Here is a 15,985-nt window from a genome sequence, read left to right as displayed (position 1 = left end):
TTTCCTGTGCTGGCAAAGAAATATCAGAAAATTCCAGCCTGTGAGACCCCCTGGAGGAATGACGAGATGTATCTATAAATGTTCAAACATGACCGGCCCTGTAACAACCCCCTTCCCTTTCTGCCTTGATTTTCCTTTAAAAGCATGTGCCAGGGATTAAAGTCCAGCAACAAAGCCAAAAATCTCAAATTTCATAAATATTTCATCCTGATTTCAGGCACTTTTAGAAAATATTATCTTCCAAACATTTTACCAGAGAAATTGCTGTTTGTTTGAAAGAGAACGAGATTTTGGACTATGGCAGCATAGATATTCCCCTGCACTAAGCACAATTCAGCAGGAACAGGCCCCTAAGTTTCATCATAGTCTGTACAGAGAGATCCCATAAAACTATGGTAGCATAGAAATTCCCCTGTACTAAGCACACTTCAGCAGGAACAGCCCCCTAAGTTTCTTCATAGCCTGTACAGAGAGATCCCATAAAACTATGACACTATATGTATTCCCTTGTACCAATCACAATTCAGCAGGAACAGCCCCCTAAGTTTGCTCATAGTCTGTACAGAGAGATACCATAAAACTATGGCAGCATAGATATTCCCCTGCACTAAGCACAATTCAGCAGGGACAGGCCCCTAAATTTCATCATAGTCTGTACAGAGAGATCCCATAAAACTATGGTAGCATAGAAATTCCCCTGTACTAAGCACAATTCAGCAGGAACAGACCCCTAAGTTTCTTCATAGCCTGTACAGAGAGATCCCATAAAACTATGGCACCATATGTAGTCCCTTGTACTAATCACAATTCAGCAGGAACAGCCCCCTAAGTTTGCTCATAGTCTGTACAGAGAGATACCATAAAACTACGGCAGCATAGGTAATCCCCTGTACTAAGCACAATTCAGCAGGAACAGCCCCCTAAGTCTGCTCATAGTTTGTAGCATAATTCAGGAGGAACAGCCTCATACATCTTCTCAGTGTAGAGAGCTTAAGAATCTATGTCAACACGGGTCTCACCAAAACTCAAAATGTTCAGACATCCTCCTTGATTACACTAAACGTTGCTACCATCACCTGGACACAATAAGGCTCCTCCTAAAAACTCAACTGAACCAAAATTTGTGGTGTTTGCTGAAAAAAATGGTGTCAGTTAATTCAGTCAATTAGATGATAGATTGTAAGCTTTATATTCAGCATCTGACTGGGGTGTTCAAGACCTTCAGGGGCCCCCGTCGTCCGCGGCAATGATACAATGGCGACACCTGCTGTTCATTTCAAGCCAACTGGACAGAGTCAGTAGAAAACTGTTAGTTAAAAGGGGAGAGAGAGCACAAGATTTTCCTGCGGATGCTGCACTCCATTGGCTGAACCAGCAGGTGGCGCAGTTGTTTCATAGTCGTTAAATTAATGGTGTAAATCTAGAAAAGAAATGAATGTAAATTACTATACGCATTTTACATTAATTTATTGGTATTTCCTTTAATTGAAGTGAATAAAGTTGATATTTCCCTCTGAAACATGGAGTGTTAGTAGTGATGGCTACGTCTAGGGTAAAACTCTACTGAGCAGTGCTAAGCCAAAGTCATTCTCCAAATAATCTCCTTTTGCATGGCATGTGAATAGTGGGTGCCTATTTCCTGGCATATGATTAGCGGGTGCATATTTCCTGGCATGTGATTAATAGGTGCCTATTTCCTGGCATGGGATTGATAGGTGCCTATTTCCTGGCATATGATTAGTGGGTGCCTATTTCCTGGCATTGAATTGGTGGGTACCTATTTCCTGGCATGTGATTAATAGATGGCTATTTCTTGGCATGGAATTAATAGGTGCCTATTTCCTGGCATGTGATTAATAGATACCTATTTCCTGGCATTGAATTGGTGGGTACCTACAGTATTTCCTGGCATTGAATTGGTGGGTACCTATTTCCTGGCATTGAATTGGTGGGTACCTATTTCCTGGCATGTGATTAATAGATGCCTATTTCCTGGCATTGAATTGGTAGGTGCCTATTTCCTGCCATTGGATTGGTGGGTTACTATTTCCTGGCATGTGATTAGTGGGTGCCTATTTCCTGGCATATTATTAATAGATGCCTATTTCCTGGCATGTGATTGGTGGGTGCCTTTTTTCTGGCATGTGATTAGTGGGTGCCTATTTCCTGGCATGGGATTGGCCCAATTAAACCTATTTTTCTCCCTCCCTCTGCTGGTTTTAATAATTGACTCAATGGAGTCGATTTCACGGCATCTCTGACCTTAATTCCATTTGTCAATGTGTTTGTTCAGCTTAATGGGAGTGAAATTGGTTACAGGAAGCAGGAGCAGCCTCCCGTCTTATTAATGTGGTGCCCGAGTGTTTGAGGTGACTAATTTCTCCTGTCACATGGGAGATCGACTGATTTATCCTGTTGGCGACCTTCTGAGTACAAGACAACATGAGTCTCCAGCTCGCTAATTAAGCAAACTAATTAACTAACTGGAAAAAAAGAGAATGACTTGCATTATGCAAAGGGGCCGAGCCAAATTCTCCTCCCCCCCGACCCCCCAATCCCCCAATCATTGAAAAGCCCCCTTGAAGTTTATTGTGCCTTGGAAGGTCTTGGGAGAGAGAGGGTCTCATTCTGCCGCTGCCTCTCACGCCCGGTGAATATCTTCATTAAAGCAAGTTTCTTTATTGTGTAAATGAGCTGCACACAGGGTCGGACTGGGGGGCCCGGGGCCCACCGGGACTCCAGTCCAGGGCCCCCCTACAGACCCCCGTCCCCCTGCTGCAACGCGTCGTCCTCACACGATGGCCCCCTCTGTGTGCGCACCGCGCTCCGTCTGCACGCATGCGCGCACGGCGCTGCGTCTGCACGCATGCGCGCACGGCGACACTGCGCATCCACGAAGATACTTTTTTTTTTTTTTTCAAAAAACAAGCATCGGGGGAGGGGGCCTGGCCCGGCGGGGGCCCACGAGGGTCGGGGCCCACCGGGTTTTTTCCCGGTGTCCCGCCGGGCCAGTCCGACACTGGCTGCACATTTGCTCTGGAGCCATGGGAGCCTTGAATGTGCAGGAGGGCAAAAATATGAAAGACAGGGGGAATGAGGAATGGGCTCATTTGGCTTGGGCAGGTCTTGGGGTGTCGAGGGATAAATAAAAGCTCTGTATTAACAGGACAGCAGAAGTTTAGCCTTAACGGTTTTTGGTGAATTTCCGCATTTCGCCACCAGCAAATAAATTCACGAAACTGCAGCAAAAATTCGATGGTGAAAAATCCAGAATGGTTGACTGCATAAAATCGTGGGCTGTCAAAATTATTCGGACTCCCATTGACTTTAATGCATCTAGACAAAATTGTCGCGCGTATAAAAATTTGTGCTCGCATCAAAATTGTTGCGCGTCAAAATTATTTTGGCACCCATTGACTTCAATGTGTTTCGCAAATGTTTCTGTGTTTCGGAATTTTTCGGTAAATCCGCAAATTTTCCGGCAAAGCAAAGTGCATCAGATTTGTCCATCACTAGCCTTAACCATATCAGTGTTATAAAGCCTATCTAATAAGCTGTCCAGGCTCCATTTGTATCTGTCTGTAACAACCCCGGGGGCAGCTAAGGGGCGCACTGTCACACTACTTGAGTTGCAGAGAAATAATGAGAGTAGGGGGTTTGGCCCAAAGCCATGTTTGGGTGCTGTCTGGGGGGCCCACATGGCAACAGGCATGAGATTATTTGTTATTGCAGTCCTACCCTTTTAAAGGGGTGTTTCACCTTTAAGTTAACTCTTAATAGGTTATGGCAAATTAGATGAACTTTCCAATTGGTTTCCATTACTTATTTTTGTATAGTTGTTTTCTGACCCTTTCCAGCTTTCAATTGGGGTCACTGAAATTGCAAACAGGAGAGCTGCTGAATAAAAAGCTAAATAACTCAAAAACCACAAATAAAAAAAAATTAAAACCAATTGCAAATTGTCTCAATCTCTATATCATACTAACAGTTAATTTAAAGCTGAACCACCCCTTTAACTGTACAATATTTTCTTAAATCATCATTAGCTAAAAAGGGAGCCTTGTCATTTTTTGGAGCAGACGTAATTATAAAAGCTCAGCAACAAATGGAACCTCCCCCCAGAATGACATGGGGCTAGATTTGCCTCCTCACTGTGTCCTACTCATCCAGGCCTTGTTTTAACCCCACGTGTGCCCAGATTCCTGACCAATCACATGCCTGTCCCCAGAAGCCATTGGGAGCAGATCATCTTGTTGCAGCATTTGACTTTGCAGAGGCAGTTGAACCCAATTATCAGTTTTTTTTGCTCCCATTCTGGAGAATGACCTTGGCCGTACACTAGACTCCTAGAAAACATGGCAGATACTGACCTGAGGAGGACATGGGTTTTGTGGGCGAGACGCGCTCTGGAAGAAAACAAAATTCATGAGCAAAAAAAAACAAAAAAAAAAAATAGGGGTAAAAATCATAAGAAGTGGAGCAAGAAAAAGATGGAGGTGGGACAGATCGGTCAGATGTTTTACTCGGTCGCTGAGGCCACGTGGTCTACTTACCCGAACTCTCCCAATCAATAAATATTAGCACAGGTATTGGACCTGTTATCCAGGATGCCAGGGACCTGGGGCTTTCCGGATAACGGATCATTCTGTAATTTGGATCTTCATACCTTAAGTCTACTAGAAAATCATATAAACATTAAATAAACCTAATAGGCTGGTTTGGCTTCCAATAAGGATCAATGATATCTTAGTTGGGATCAAGTACAAGCTACTGTTTTATTATTACACAGAAAAAGGAAATCATTTTTAAAAAATTTGGATTATTTGTATAAAATAGAGTCTATGGGAGACAGGCTTTCTGTAATTGGGAGATTTCTGGATAACAGGTTACCGGATAATGGATCGTATACCTGTATTAGGGACTGAATAACGTTGGCCACACTGATACAACTTTAGAAGGAAAAACATTATGGCAAGGGAGAAGAATTCCGTACCTGGGAATTGCCCTCGACTGACTTGTACAGAGCGGGCAGCCAATTTCAAATGGAAGGACAGTTCCCAGGTTCCCTTTCCAATGCTTGCAATCCCCAGGATCCCCCCAAGTGGTGATGTTGATCTATCTATCTATCTATCTATCTATCTATCTATCTATCTATCTATCTATCTATCTATCTATCTATCTATCTGTCTATCTCTCTATCTGTCTATTCTCTATCTGTCTATTTCTCTATCTATCTATCTGTCTATTTCTCTATCTATCTATCTATCTATCTATCTATCATCGCTCTCTCTCTCTCTCTCTCTCTCTCTCTCTCTCTCTCTCTATATTATCTATCTATCTATCTATCTATCTATCTATCTATCTATCTATCTATCTATCTATCTATCTATCTATCTATCTATCTATCTATCTATCTATCTATCTATCATCTCTCTCTCTCTCTCTCTCTCTCTCTCTCTCTCTTATCTATCTATCATCTATCATATATCCATCTATCTAGAATCTATCTATCTATCATCTATCTATCTATCTATCATCTCTCTCTCTCTCTCTCTCTCTCTCTCTCTCTCTCTCTCTCTCTCTCTCTCTCTCTCTCTCTCTCTTATCTATCTATCATCTATCTATCTAGAATCTATCTATCTATCTATCATCTATCTATCTATCTATCTATCTATCTATCTATCATCTATCTATCTATCTATCTATCTATCTATCTATCTATCTATCTATCTATTCATCTATCTATTATCTATCATCTCTCTCTCTCTCTCTCTCTCTCTCTCTCTCTCTCTCTCTCTCTCTCTCTCTCTCTCTCTCGCTCTCTCTCTTATCTATCTATCTATCTATCTATCTATCTATCTATTATCTATTTATCTCTCTCTCTCTATTATCTATCTATCATCTATCATATATCTATCTATCTAGAATCTATCTAGAATCTATCTATCTATCTATCTATCTATCTATCTATCTATCTATCTATTCATCTATCTATTATCTCTCTCTCTCTCTCTCTCTCTCTCTCTCTCTCTCTCTCTCTCTCTCTCTCTCTCATCTATCTATCTATCTATCTATCTATCTATCTATCTATCTACACACACACACACACACACACACTATAATATATATATGACTATTAATTCATCTTTATCTGCAGAATATTTATATTTGTACTTGGTGCATTGATTCTGTATATAACCAATTCCCTCAAATTATGCCGGTTACAGTGAATGTTCTATTTTTTATAGAAGTGAATGTTACAAAACAGAATAGAGCTGACTTTGCCTTTATGTCTGGCAGGGGGATGTTTCTGTCTGACCCTGACAAGCAGATTTTTTTAGGCCCCTTAGGCAGTCGCTGTGCAAGGACTGAACTCACAGCGGTAATAGATACATTTCCCTTCTTCTGCACATAATCTACTCCCTGCACTCGTGCTACTAACACTCCTCTCTGGGCTACTCATATAACTGCTCCTCACTTACTACAGTAACAACAAATTCCTCTTCTACTGTTGGTTTTGTAAAAAATAACTCAGCTCTTCCAATACTTTCCCCTTGTCCAAACCCTATATATTAGCTACCTATCTAGTGCTACCAATCCCTATTTCTGTAGGGAAATGAGAGCAGACAGTAATCCTTCCATCACTTTCCTCTTGTCTCTGTCACTATATATTAGGTACCTATCTAGTGCTACCAATCCCTATTTCTGTAGGGAAATGAGAGCAGAGCAGACAGTAACCCTTCCATCACTTTCCTCTTGTCTCTGTCACTATATATTAGGTACCTATCTAGTGCTACCAATCCCTGAGAGCAGAGCAGACAGTAACCCTTCCATCACTTTCCTCTTGTCTCTGTCCCTATATATTAGGTACCTATCTAGTGCCACCATTATCATGAAACTAATGTGAATTTGTTCTGCAGACGCCAGTAATGTGTTTGAATGACAGATTAATGGTCTTATTATCAGAGGAGCCTACAATTTCCCACTCTGGGTTATACTACACTGACATTTAACAGCATTTAAAAGCAACTCTACAGCATATCAGTCTCCAGTTGCAGTTGGTCGGTAACAGGAGTCGCTTCCCGCTCAGGCTGCACAGTGCAAAGTGCACAGAAACGTCACTGAGGTCAACTCCATCAGAGTGATTTGCAGGACAGAGACAGAAATCTGTTTTGCATTCTTTTCTCTGGGACAAATCAGCTGAAAATGACAAGATCTGCGCCCCTCTGCCAGACACAATGTGATTTCTCCCAATACCCCCCTTGTGTACAGTACAGAGCCGCCACAATACAGATCATTCAGTCTCGGTCACTGCAGAACAACAACAGATCAAGCACGAGGGTGTTGTCTATTTGTACAGTATACATGAGAAGGCTACTTTCCATGAAAACAAAACCATGTATGAACCATTAAAGGGAGCAAGCCTTATTTATAAACTTTCCTTAGAGATTTGCAATGTGTTTTCGAGAGATTATATGGCTTATTTTAAAGTAAATTGCTATTTTGTCCTAATAAATGCCCGACTAATATCTGCAAACACTTGCTGCTGATGTTGAACATAATGGCTTTGTCCATCCACAGAGCTAGACCTGGGCATGTCAATGTGTATTACCCAAGGTAGTCTTGTTAGAATTTAAGCAAGATATCTATATACCCAGCCATATCCAATATGCTAAAGTATATTGTAGAGACTTGATAATGCAGGCTGTAATATTGGAAATAGAAGACAAATTAAAGTGACATATAAAGGACCTTTCTGGAAGACGTATTTTTTAAAAAGTCAAATATTTAGGGACGATGCTTCTCCTGTAAGCAATCAGCTAATGTCTCCTGCCCCCCCCCTGTAGTACCCCAAATGTCGGGTATATTGCTAATGATATTGAAGGGAAAGTATAACTTGTTTTCTCTTCTGACCATCTTAATATATTATCTTCCCTTCAGCCACAGAGGTATCCCCTAGTTTTGTAAGACCACCAAATGAGTAGATCTGTTCCCATTTTAGACACCCTGGGCCAATTATTATCAGATCACAAAGGGGGCCCTTGTGGATCCCATGGAAGAAGATATTTACACCTCTATGCTGTATTGATCATATAAAAGAGGGGACATTGTAGAGCTCTTGGAAGATGACATTTATGACCCAATGTCATACTGATCGGATCAAAAAGGGGCCCGTGTAGACCCCATACAAGACCATATTCATGGATCAATGTCACATTTGTCAGATGAAAATGTGGTCCTTTTTAGACCCTATGAAAGGCAACATTCATGGCTCAATGTCACACTGTTCAGATCAAAAAAGGGGCCCTTATAGATCCCCTGGAAGATCACTTTTATGGCCAGTGTCATATTGATCAGATCAAAAAAGGGCCCTTGTAGACCCTATGGAAGACCACAATTATAGGGCAGCATCACATTGATTTGCTCTAAAAGGGGTCCTTGTAGATCCCATGAAAGATCACATTTACGGCTAATGTCACATTGATTAGATAAAAAGGGGCCCTTTTAGATCTCTTGGAAGACGATAATCACGTCCCAATGTCACATTGATCAGATCAAAAAGGGGGCCCTCTTAGACCCCCTGAAAGAAATTCATTCTTGGCCCAATGTCATTTATCTGTGATATCAGAATTGAAGTGGGAAGGCCTAAAACCAATCTGCAGCCAATAAAAAGTGTTACAATGTTCACAGGACTAAAGCAAGTAGACAGTAGTGATGGGCGAATTTATTCGCCAGGCCCGAATTTGCGGCGAATTTGCGCGATTCGCCGCCAGGGAATAAATTCGCGGCGTTAAAAAAAATGTTTTCGAAAAAATGGACGCCGCCGTCAAAAACGAGACGCCGGCACTGTTTTGTAAATTTATCGCAGTTTCGCAAATTTCGCGCAAAATTCGCTAATTTTTCGGCGAAGCAAAACGGCGCAAATTCGCCCATCACTAGTAGATAGTTAGAGTGTTGGAATGATCACAGGAGTAGAGCAAGTAGACAGTTGGAGTGTTGGAATGATCACAGGACTAGAGAGAGTTAGAGCATTATAAGGACATAATTCTGGTTAATAGAAAACCCCCTATATAGTGAATATGAAACTACACTGGGTTTGGTAGCGCTGTATAGGAATCATGCTAAGTGGCAGTCTGATTCACTCCCCCCATACTCACTGTAGAGATATAGACTTGTGTTGGTGATCCCAAGCTTGTTAGCAGCCACGCAGGTGTAGTTCCCGTAGTGCTCCTCAGTCACGTTGGCCACCATAAGAATGGAACGGCTTCCAGTGTTGCGTATCTCCAGGCCCTGGGCACTGTTTATTCTGCGAGACCAGTTGGAAGAAAAAACACAGAGTTTTTAAGTTTAAATATGCAGCCTTATGGGGTGGGACAAATCCTGCAAAACACCCAAGTGGATACATTAATGGAGGCAACATGTGGGGTCTTTGGAAAACTGGCTAGACAGGATATTAATTTCTTCTTTTTCTAATGCAGAGGGGCAAGACTAGTCAATTGTATAGGCTAGCTATGGTGATATTTGGGAGAAATACTTAATCCTGGAAATCCATCAGGAAGTTCATTGGGAGAGATTTGGGATGATACTTGATATCCAAGAATAATCTTGTTATCGGCTAGGAGGGAGCCCTGGCCAAGTATTGGACATTGTTCTCATCCAATGATAACTTAACCTTGAGACATTCAATATGAAAGTGCAGTGATCATGCATTTATTAATCCTCTACGTCCTAATATGAGGTCATGAGGGGTTTTTTTCAACCCAACTTAACTATAGTGTATTTAACTATGTATGCTTCATTGTGGATACATACAATTCATGGGAGCTGCCATGTTGTTTGCCCCAAGAACTTCTCAATGTTCCTCTCTAACGATCATTCTCTATTTCATGCCATTATATTCAACTCATTATTCCTGGAGTAGCGACCACCTTTCTGCATCTTACTGGGCTCGAATCATGAGAAGTTAAAATATGGCAGCAGGTCCATAACCACTAAACAAATTCCGATTTAGTGTTTCCCCCCCGGCCATGAACTTATGTGCCAATCTAAAGATTACTGATACCACATGGAGAGCTCAAAGACTCAGGGAATATCCCAAATACAACATGTTATCACTATTATACAATAAAATATAGTGATGTCTTCTCCAATTGTTCCCTTTACATAATCTGCTGACCTGGACCTCACAATACTCTCCTTAAAGAAATCAACCTCCTCTCCATCCAACCAACCAAAAATTCTCTCCCTCCCTGGTATCTGTTATCTCAGTCTGTTTCTGTAATTATAGGGCAACCTCTCTCACTTCTATACATAGCCTCACCTCCATCTGTGAAACAAGAACACCAGGCACAATAACGAAGATTTCAAAAAAGGTTTCCTCTTTAGAATGTTTTTCCTCTAGATCTCTCTCCTTCACCAAAACCTTGACCCACAAACTTTATAGCCAAAAGTATGGGGACATAATATGAAGTTGCCTCCGCTCAAATAACAGCCACTTCTATTCTGCCCAGGTTCCCACTAGATGTTGGAAAATTTTTGGGATTTACTCCAATTCAGAATTATCACTGATGTTGAGGATCCTACTTGGCTTAAAACAGAAGTTCCAATTTTTAAGGGGTTCAGCTCGGTTGAGGTCAGGTTGGTCAAGTAATTTCACTCCCAAGGAGCATTTAAGTTAATAAGAGCTACCTCCAAAACTGAGCATTTAATGAGGTCTGAAGTGTATGCCATCTTGGAACCTCTCCATTCTGAATGCAAATAACTCTGGTTGCTGATACAAGTATGGGAGTTGCTGAAAAGTGTTGGACACCCCAAGATATAGATTTGCGGAGAGGTAAGTCAGACTCCAGGAGGAACTAGTGCCACCTAACTGACTTTAGCTACCAACCTTGGCATATTTACCTTGCATCATCTTTGTACCATTCAAAATCAGGTGTGGGGACAGCGGAAGCCTCGCATCGGAGGATGGCTTGCTTGCCAGTTGTCGCTTCGTTGCTATTAGATACGGTAATGATGGGGGGATCTGCAATAGGACACATAAGTCGTGGTTATATACAGAAATAGTGGCAAAGTCTGCCACATCCTCTATCAACCAATCATATGCTTGCTTTCATCCCGTTACCTGCACAAGAACAATAAACGCTAAATGCTTTTCGGTTACTATGAAGATGGCCTTCATTATTGCTAACTGCTATTTGATTGCTATGAGATACAGGACCGGATCAAATTTATTGCCATATTAGGACTAAACCCCCCAACTAATACAGTTCAACTACAGAGAATAAAACAATCTTACATGAAAACAATCTTTCTCGTGCTTTATTCCTGAAAATGATCCCCCCCCACGGAAAGTCTCGGCAGTGGAGAGTCCTTTGTAAATGATAATAATTGGGATTATTTTCTTGCCGGTTTTTTCACAAGCTCTGTTACTGCTGGAATCTAAGCACTGAATTTCAATTCACTTCTCTGCCCAAATCGCCTCCGGTGAATTCTTCAGAGACTACAAGTTTGTGTTTATTTACTATTGTTTTTATTTTTTTTGGTTTTGTTTTGTTAATTTAAAGTTATTTGTTGCTGTTATTTAATGTCTCATCCGGAGATGCCTCCTGGGGAAACCAGACCTGAGTCTGAACAGCAAAGCAAACACTGCAAATGTCAAAAGAGATAAGAGGCGGTGGGGAGGAATTCTCGTACCTCCTGGGGCTTCAACTGAGTACCCGGGATAAATACAATTTTATATTTTAAATCTATAATCAAACAAATATTGCACACCATATCTGCCCTGGCCACATCCAGTTCCATCGGGCACACCCCCATCCCAACGGAACCCACTTTCTATCAACACTCGCCTCCTTGACCTCCAAGAAACAGAATTGCTCCATTAAACAAGTGGGAGTGGTGCCTGCAGGCCATAAGCTCTTGTTCTGCTCCAATGATTGGCCACACTGTTTTGTATAAATCCATAGAAGACAGTGGGCAGACAATGGGCAGACTCAAATGAGACAGTTTTGGTAGGAGGTGCAATGGATTCCTGAAGGCATTGTGCTGAACGCCCATCTCACTAAGGCACATTTTCACCTCAGATTCCCATCCAGAAACTTGACTTCATCCGTTATCCAAACTCAAAGGCCGCCTCTCCACCATGATGGACCTCCAGTCAAAGATGAGTCACGCTAAGAGCTCCCTAGGCTAAATATCTTCTCCCACCCCGTTTCAATGATACTGTCTACTTCCCCTAGGGAAGAGATGGAGAAAACGATCTCATATCAATTTAATGTCTCTAGCGCTACCTCAATGTCTCTTTATCCCGCACTGATGGGAAACATGTTACATCTGCCATGTCATTATTCCAATGGTGCTCAGGCTAACCACTTTCCCTTCAATCAGACACTACACTTAATTGTCTTAATGCGATATTAAGGCTTGACATAGCAGCACGTGAAGTGTGAGCCAGCCCGACACCCAGCAGACGAGTGGCTTTACCTGTAGGGCTGGGTGGGTTTGGGCTGACTGCCACACACTTTCTGTGGGTTGTGGGCAGGTTCAGGTTGAGCTCTTCTTCCGCTCTTCGAACTGCACCTCCCCACTCCCAACCCAAACCTAGCCAGCAACTCCATTCATAGACCTGCGCATCTCTGAAGTCACAAAAGGACAGGGAAGGCACCTATAAATGCCAAAGCAAAAAGCCAGCAGAGTAAGGTCGCTCACCCTGAACCCACCGATGACCCACAGACTGTGTGTGGTGAAAAGCCCAACCCTTCCCGAAATCACTACCACCCGCAAGCGTACTCTGGCCGCTTTCAACTCTGTCAGCCTCCATTTATAAGTGTATACCTGCCCTACCACCTTTCTTGATGTCAGAGATGGGCAGGTCAGGAGTGGGTCTATATAGAGTTGACGGATGGGTTTGGTTTGGTGTGGGTTGGGTTGGGTTGGGAGCAGACAGGCGTCTGTCAAATTTTCGCCCCAACAGCTATGAGACAACTAAAGCCACTGCTGGCTGGTCTTACCCCCAATACCCTAGAATACACTTCCAGTTCCTAAGGCTGATCAGATAGATACCATTACAGTTGGTTGACTGTCACTCCAGACTCAGTTGATAATTAATCGATCCAGGTATGAGGCCCAAATGAGGCCTTCTAAGCAGGGCAAGTACCATACAAGTTGTTGAAGTGGCCCACTATGTCTAGACTGTTTATTCCATACACTTCAGAAGAGCTAAACTTGCAGATTGAGACTTTTGACTTGAGTGACGAAAAAACACAAAAAGTCCATTAGTGACCTTGAGAACCATGTAGGTCTAGATATCTACAACCAGGTTTAAAGCTGCTGGATGATTGCATGGGAAATATCTAGGAATGCACCGAATCCACTATTTTGGATTCGGCCGAACCATCGAATCCTTTGCGAAAGATTCGGCCGAATACCGAACCAAATCCGAATCCTATTTGCATATGCAAATTAGGGGTGGGAAAGGAAAAACTTTTTTTACTTCCTTGTTTTTTTGACAAAAAGTCATACGATTTCCCTCCCTGCCCTAATTTGCATATGCAAATTAGGATTCGGATTCGGTTCGGCTGGGCAGAAGGATTTGGCCGAATCCGAATCCTGCCGAATCCTGGCCGAATCCCGAACTGAATCCTGGATTCGGGGCATCCCTAGAAATATCACCCTACAGAGGTACCAATATCATACTACAGGGATACCATAGAGAGACATCAGGAAGAATTTGCAAAGAATGGAGAGGACAGTGACTTTCTTTATATCTAAAATCTGTCTGACTATAACCCAACTAAGGGCTTGTCTCCTGTTGCTACTATATTTGGTCTTTTTAATGTTTAGCCAGTATTGACCAACCCACCACCAAAGGATGAACATAGCACTCCCAACTGCTACACCTTACTCCCACCACCTTCTTCTGAAGGAATCTCATGCTACAAGATTGTCTCATTTCACAGGGCTAGTGGAAGGAAGATTTTGGCAGGAAGGCATTGGCCAATGCAGCAGAGTCTCCTATGAGGATCAGTAACAGATTATTTCAGTGAAAGAGTCTCTGAAAGTGCTTAAACATGTAAATAGCGTGTGCCATACTCACAGTTCACAGTGACGCGGACCTGCTTCACATCAGCCGATGCTACCTCGTTGGCGGCTTTGCACTCGTATCTCCCAGACTGCTCTCTGGTGATCCCCTGAATCTCCAGAAATTCTTCCTCCCCTTCAAAATCTCTGGCTGTAATAGAAGAAAAAATGTTATGAGCCTCCTGGGTAAATTATATTTATAGTGCCAAGATTCAAGCCATTCCACTGCTACACTATCATCCTATCCCGTTTGAACTAGTGCAACCTCAACCTTACAAGCCTCTCTGCTTCTTCTTCTCCTATTACTGAGGAAATAAACATCTGTTCTTCTGCTACAATCTTCAGCATGGCTCCCCATTAACAAAGGGTAGCCCAACCCAAAATCCTACTTTTACTACGAAGACATTTGCTCCTCTGCTTTTCACTATTTACTTGTGTCTCCATCTCCATGAATCTTCATTTCTCTCCAACCCCATCCACTGACATCAACCCCTTTACCTCCGTACTGACTGGCCAATGAATGAGCTGCAGGGGATGGTGGGATTTGTAGTTCTAGCAGTGGGAAGCCAGAGTGTGGCCCCTTGAGCAAAACATATGCCTCTGCCAGGAACAAAAAATGTCTTGAGCCTGAAAGCTCAGTCATTCCGACACAGGCCTGTATCTGTATCCCCTTAGTTACTGTATTCAGTGGGAAATGTATAATAGTCATTTCAGTTTCACAGATCCTGGGTAGAAAAAACAAAAAATCTATAATCCCCATTTATATGTTAATGGAGTGGTGTCTCCAATCAGACTGACAGACGGAGAGGGGGGACCGATGTCCGAGGGGCTGAAACTTCAGCAAATCAGCTGTCACTTTCCAACGTCCTCAATATGGAGTCGATAACACAGAAGAGAGAGTATTTCTGGGAACAGCTCACTGTGCTGCCTTTTATTCATGAGACTCGCCCTTCACTATAGAATTGCCTGCATCTAATACTGACTATTAGATGTACATTACTTTGCAGTCGCTTTCAGACATTCTCGAGCCGCTCCGGGCCTGACTCGTATGACAGGATGTAAATACACCGGTTGGGTGATTGGGGCGGAAGGTACAATTGGAAAAGAGCAGTGATTTGTTTCCTCTGCTATTTATTTCTCATCTGTAAAGACAACCTGTCAGCTTTAAGTAAGGGCCTGGCTGAATTCTGTGCTCACACTGCCATCCTGCGAGTTCAATATCTCATTCTTCTTTTTGTTTTAAGATATGCACAATCTGATTTTTATTCCCTATATATATATATATATATATATATATATATATATATATATATATATATACAGTATATGTATATATATACACAACCTTTGCTGACGTGAGTGGGAATGATATAGGTAGTGACTGTGATGATTTGCAGTTATTCTTTTTATTAGAAAGAACTGCTCCTTGTGCCGCTGCAATTAATGAGTACATGAGGCTACCAATAGAAGCCTGTCTATTAGAGAACTCATATAGGAACATATAGCATTCTAGGGAGGTTAAGGATTTCTATCTTCATGATTGACACCTATGAGTACATATGGACATCAGGAGAGGCTGAGGGGATTGAAAAGAGAGCGGCGGAGGTGAGATGCACAGAAAGGTTATCCTCATGGAAGAAGAGGAGGGAGGGGTCGAAGGAGACATGGCTGGGAGCTAACAGAGAAACAGTGGAAATGAGTGAAATTCAATTACAAACTAAATTAGTTGTTTCTTTGCTTTAAAAAAAAAAAAAGAACGATGAGGAGACAGGCTGCATTTTTAAGGCCCATTTAATGACGAATTGATCATTAGAAGATGATGGGATTGCCTGAAATGCCTCAAAATGCTGCAAAATTCACACAACCATTCTTTTCCTAATTTAATTTGCTTTTCCAAATCACCCAC

General features: G+C 42.2%; 1 protein-coding gene across 9 annotated transcripts in view; it reads right to left on the bottom strand.

Moving 5' to 3' along the window:
* The window catches only part of LOC108709279 (limbic system-associated membrane protein), a 1,032,477-nt gene that overhangs the window by 14,713 nt on the left and 1,001,779 nt on the right, over window positions 1-15,985 (bottom strand). For 4 of the 9 annotated variants that reach the window (XM_041583499.1, XM_041583497.1, XM_041583500.1 and 1 more), the window contains 4 exons: window positions 14,096-14,230; window positions 10,903-11,023; window positions 9,159-9,316; window positions 4,371-4,406 (listed from right to left, as the gene is read on the bottom strand). In XM_041583499.1, coding sequence (XP_041439433.1) covers window positions 4,371-4,406; window positions 9,159-9,316; window positions 10,903-11,023; window positions 14,096-14,230 — 450 coding nt within the window. The remainder of the gene's footprint in view (window positions 1-4,370; window positions 4,407-9,158; window positions 9,317-10,902; window positions 11,024-14,095; window positions 14,231-15,985) is intronic. The other 5 variants (XM_041583502.1, XM_041583504.1, XM_041583505.1 and 2 more) reach the window with 3 other exon arrangements.

Source organism: Xenopus laevis, chromosome 2S (assembly GCF_017654675.1).
Source record: "Xenopus laevis strain J_2021 chromosome 2S, Xenopus_laevis_v10.1, whole genome shotgun sequence".
Lineage (NCBI taxonomy): Eukaryota > Metazoa > Chordata > Amphibia > Anura > Pipidae > Xenopus > Xenopus laevis.
This window is presented reverse-complemented; position numbering and strand designations above follow the sequence as displayed.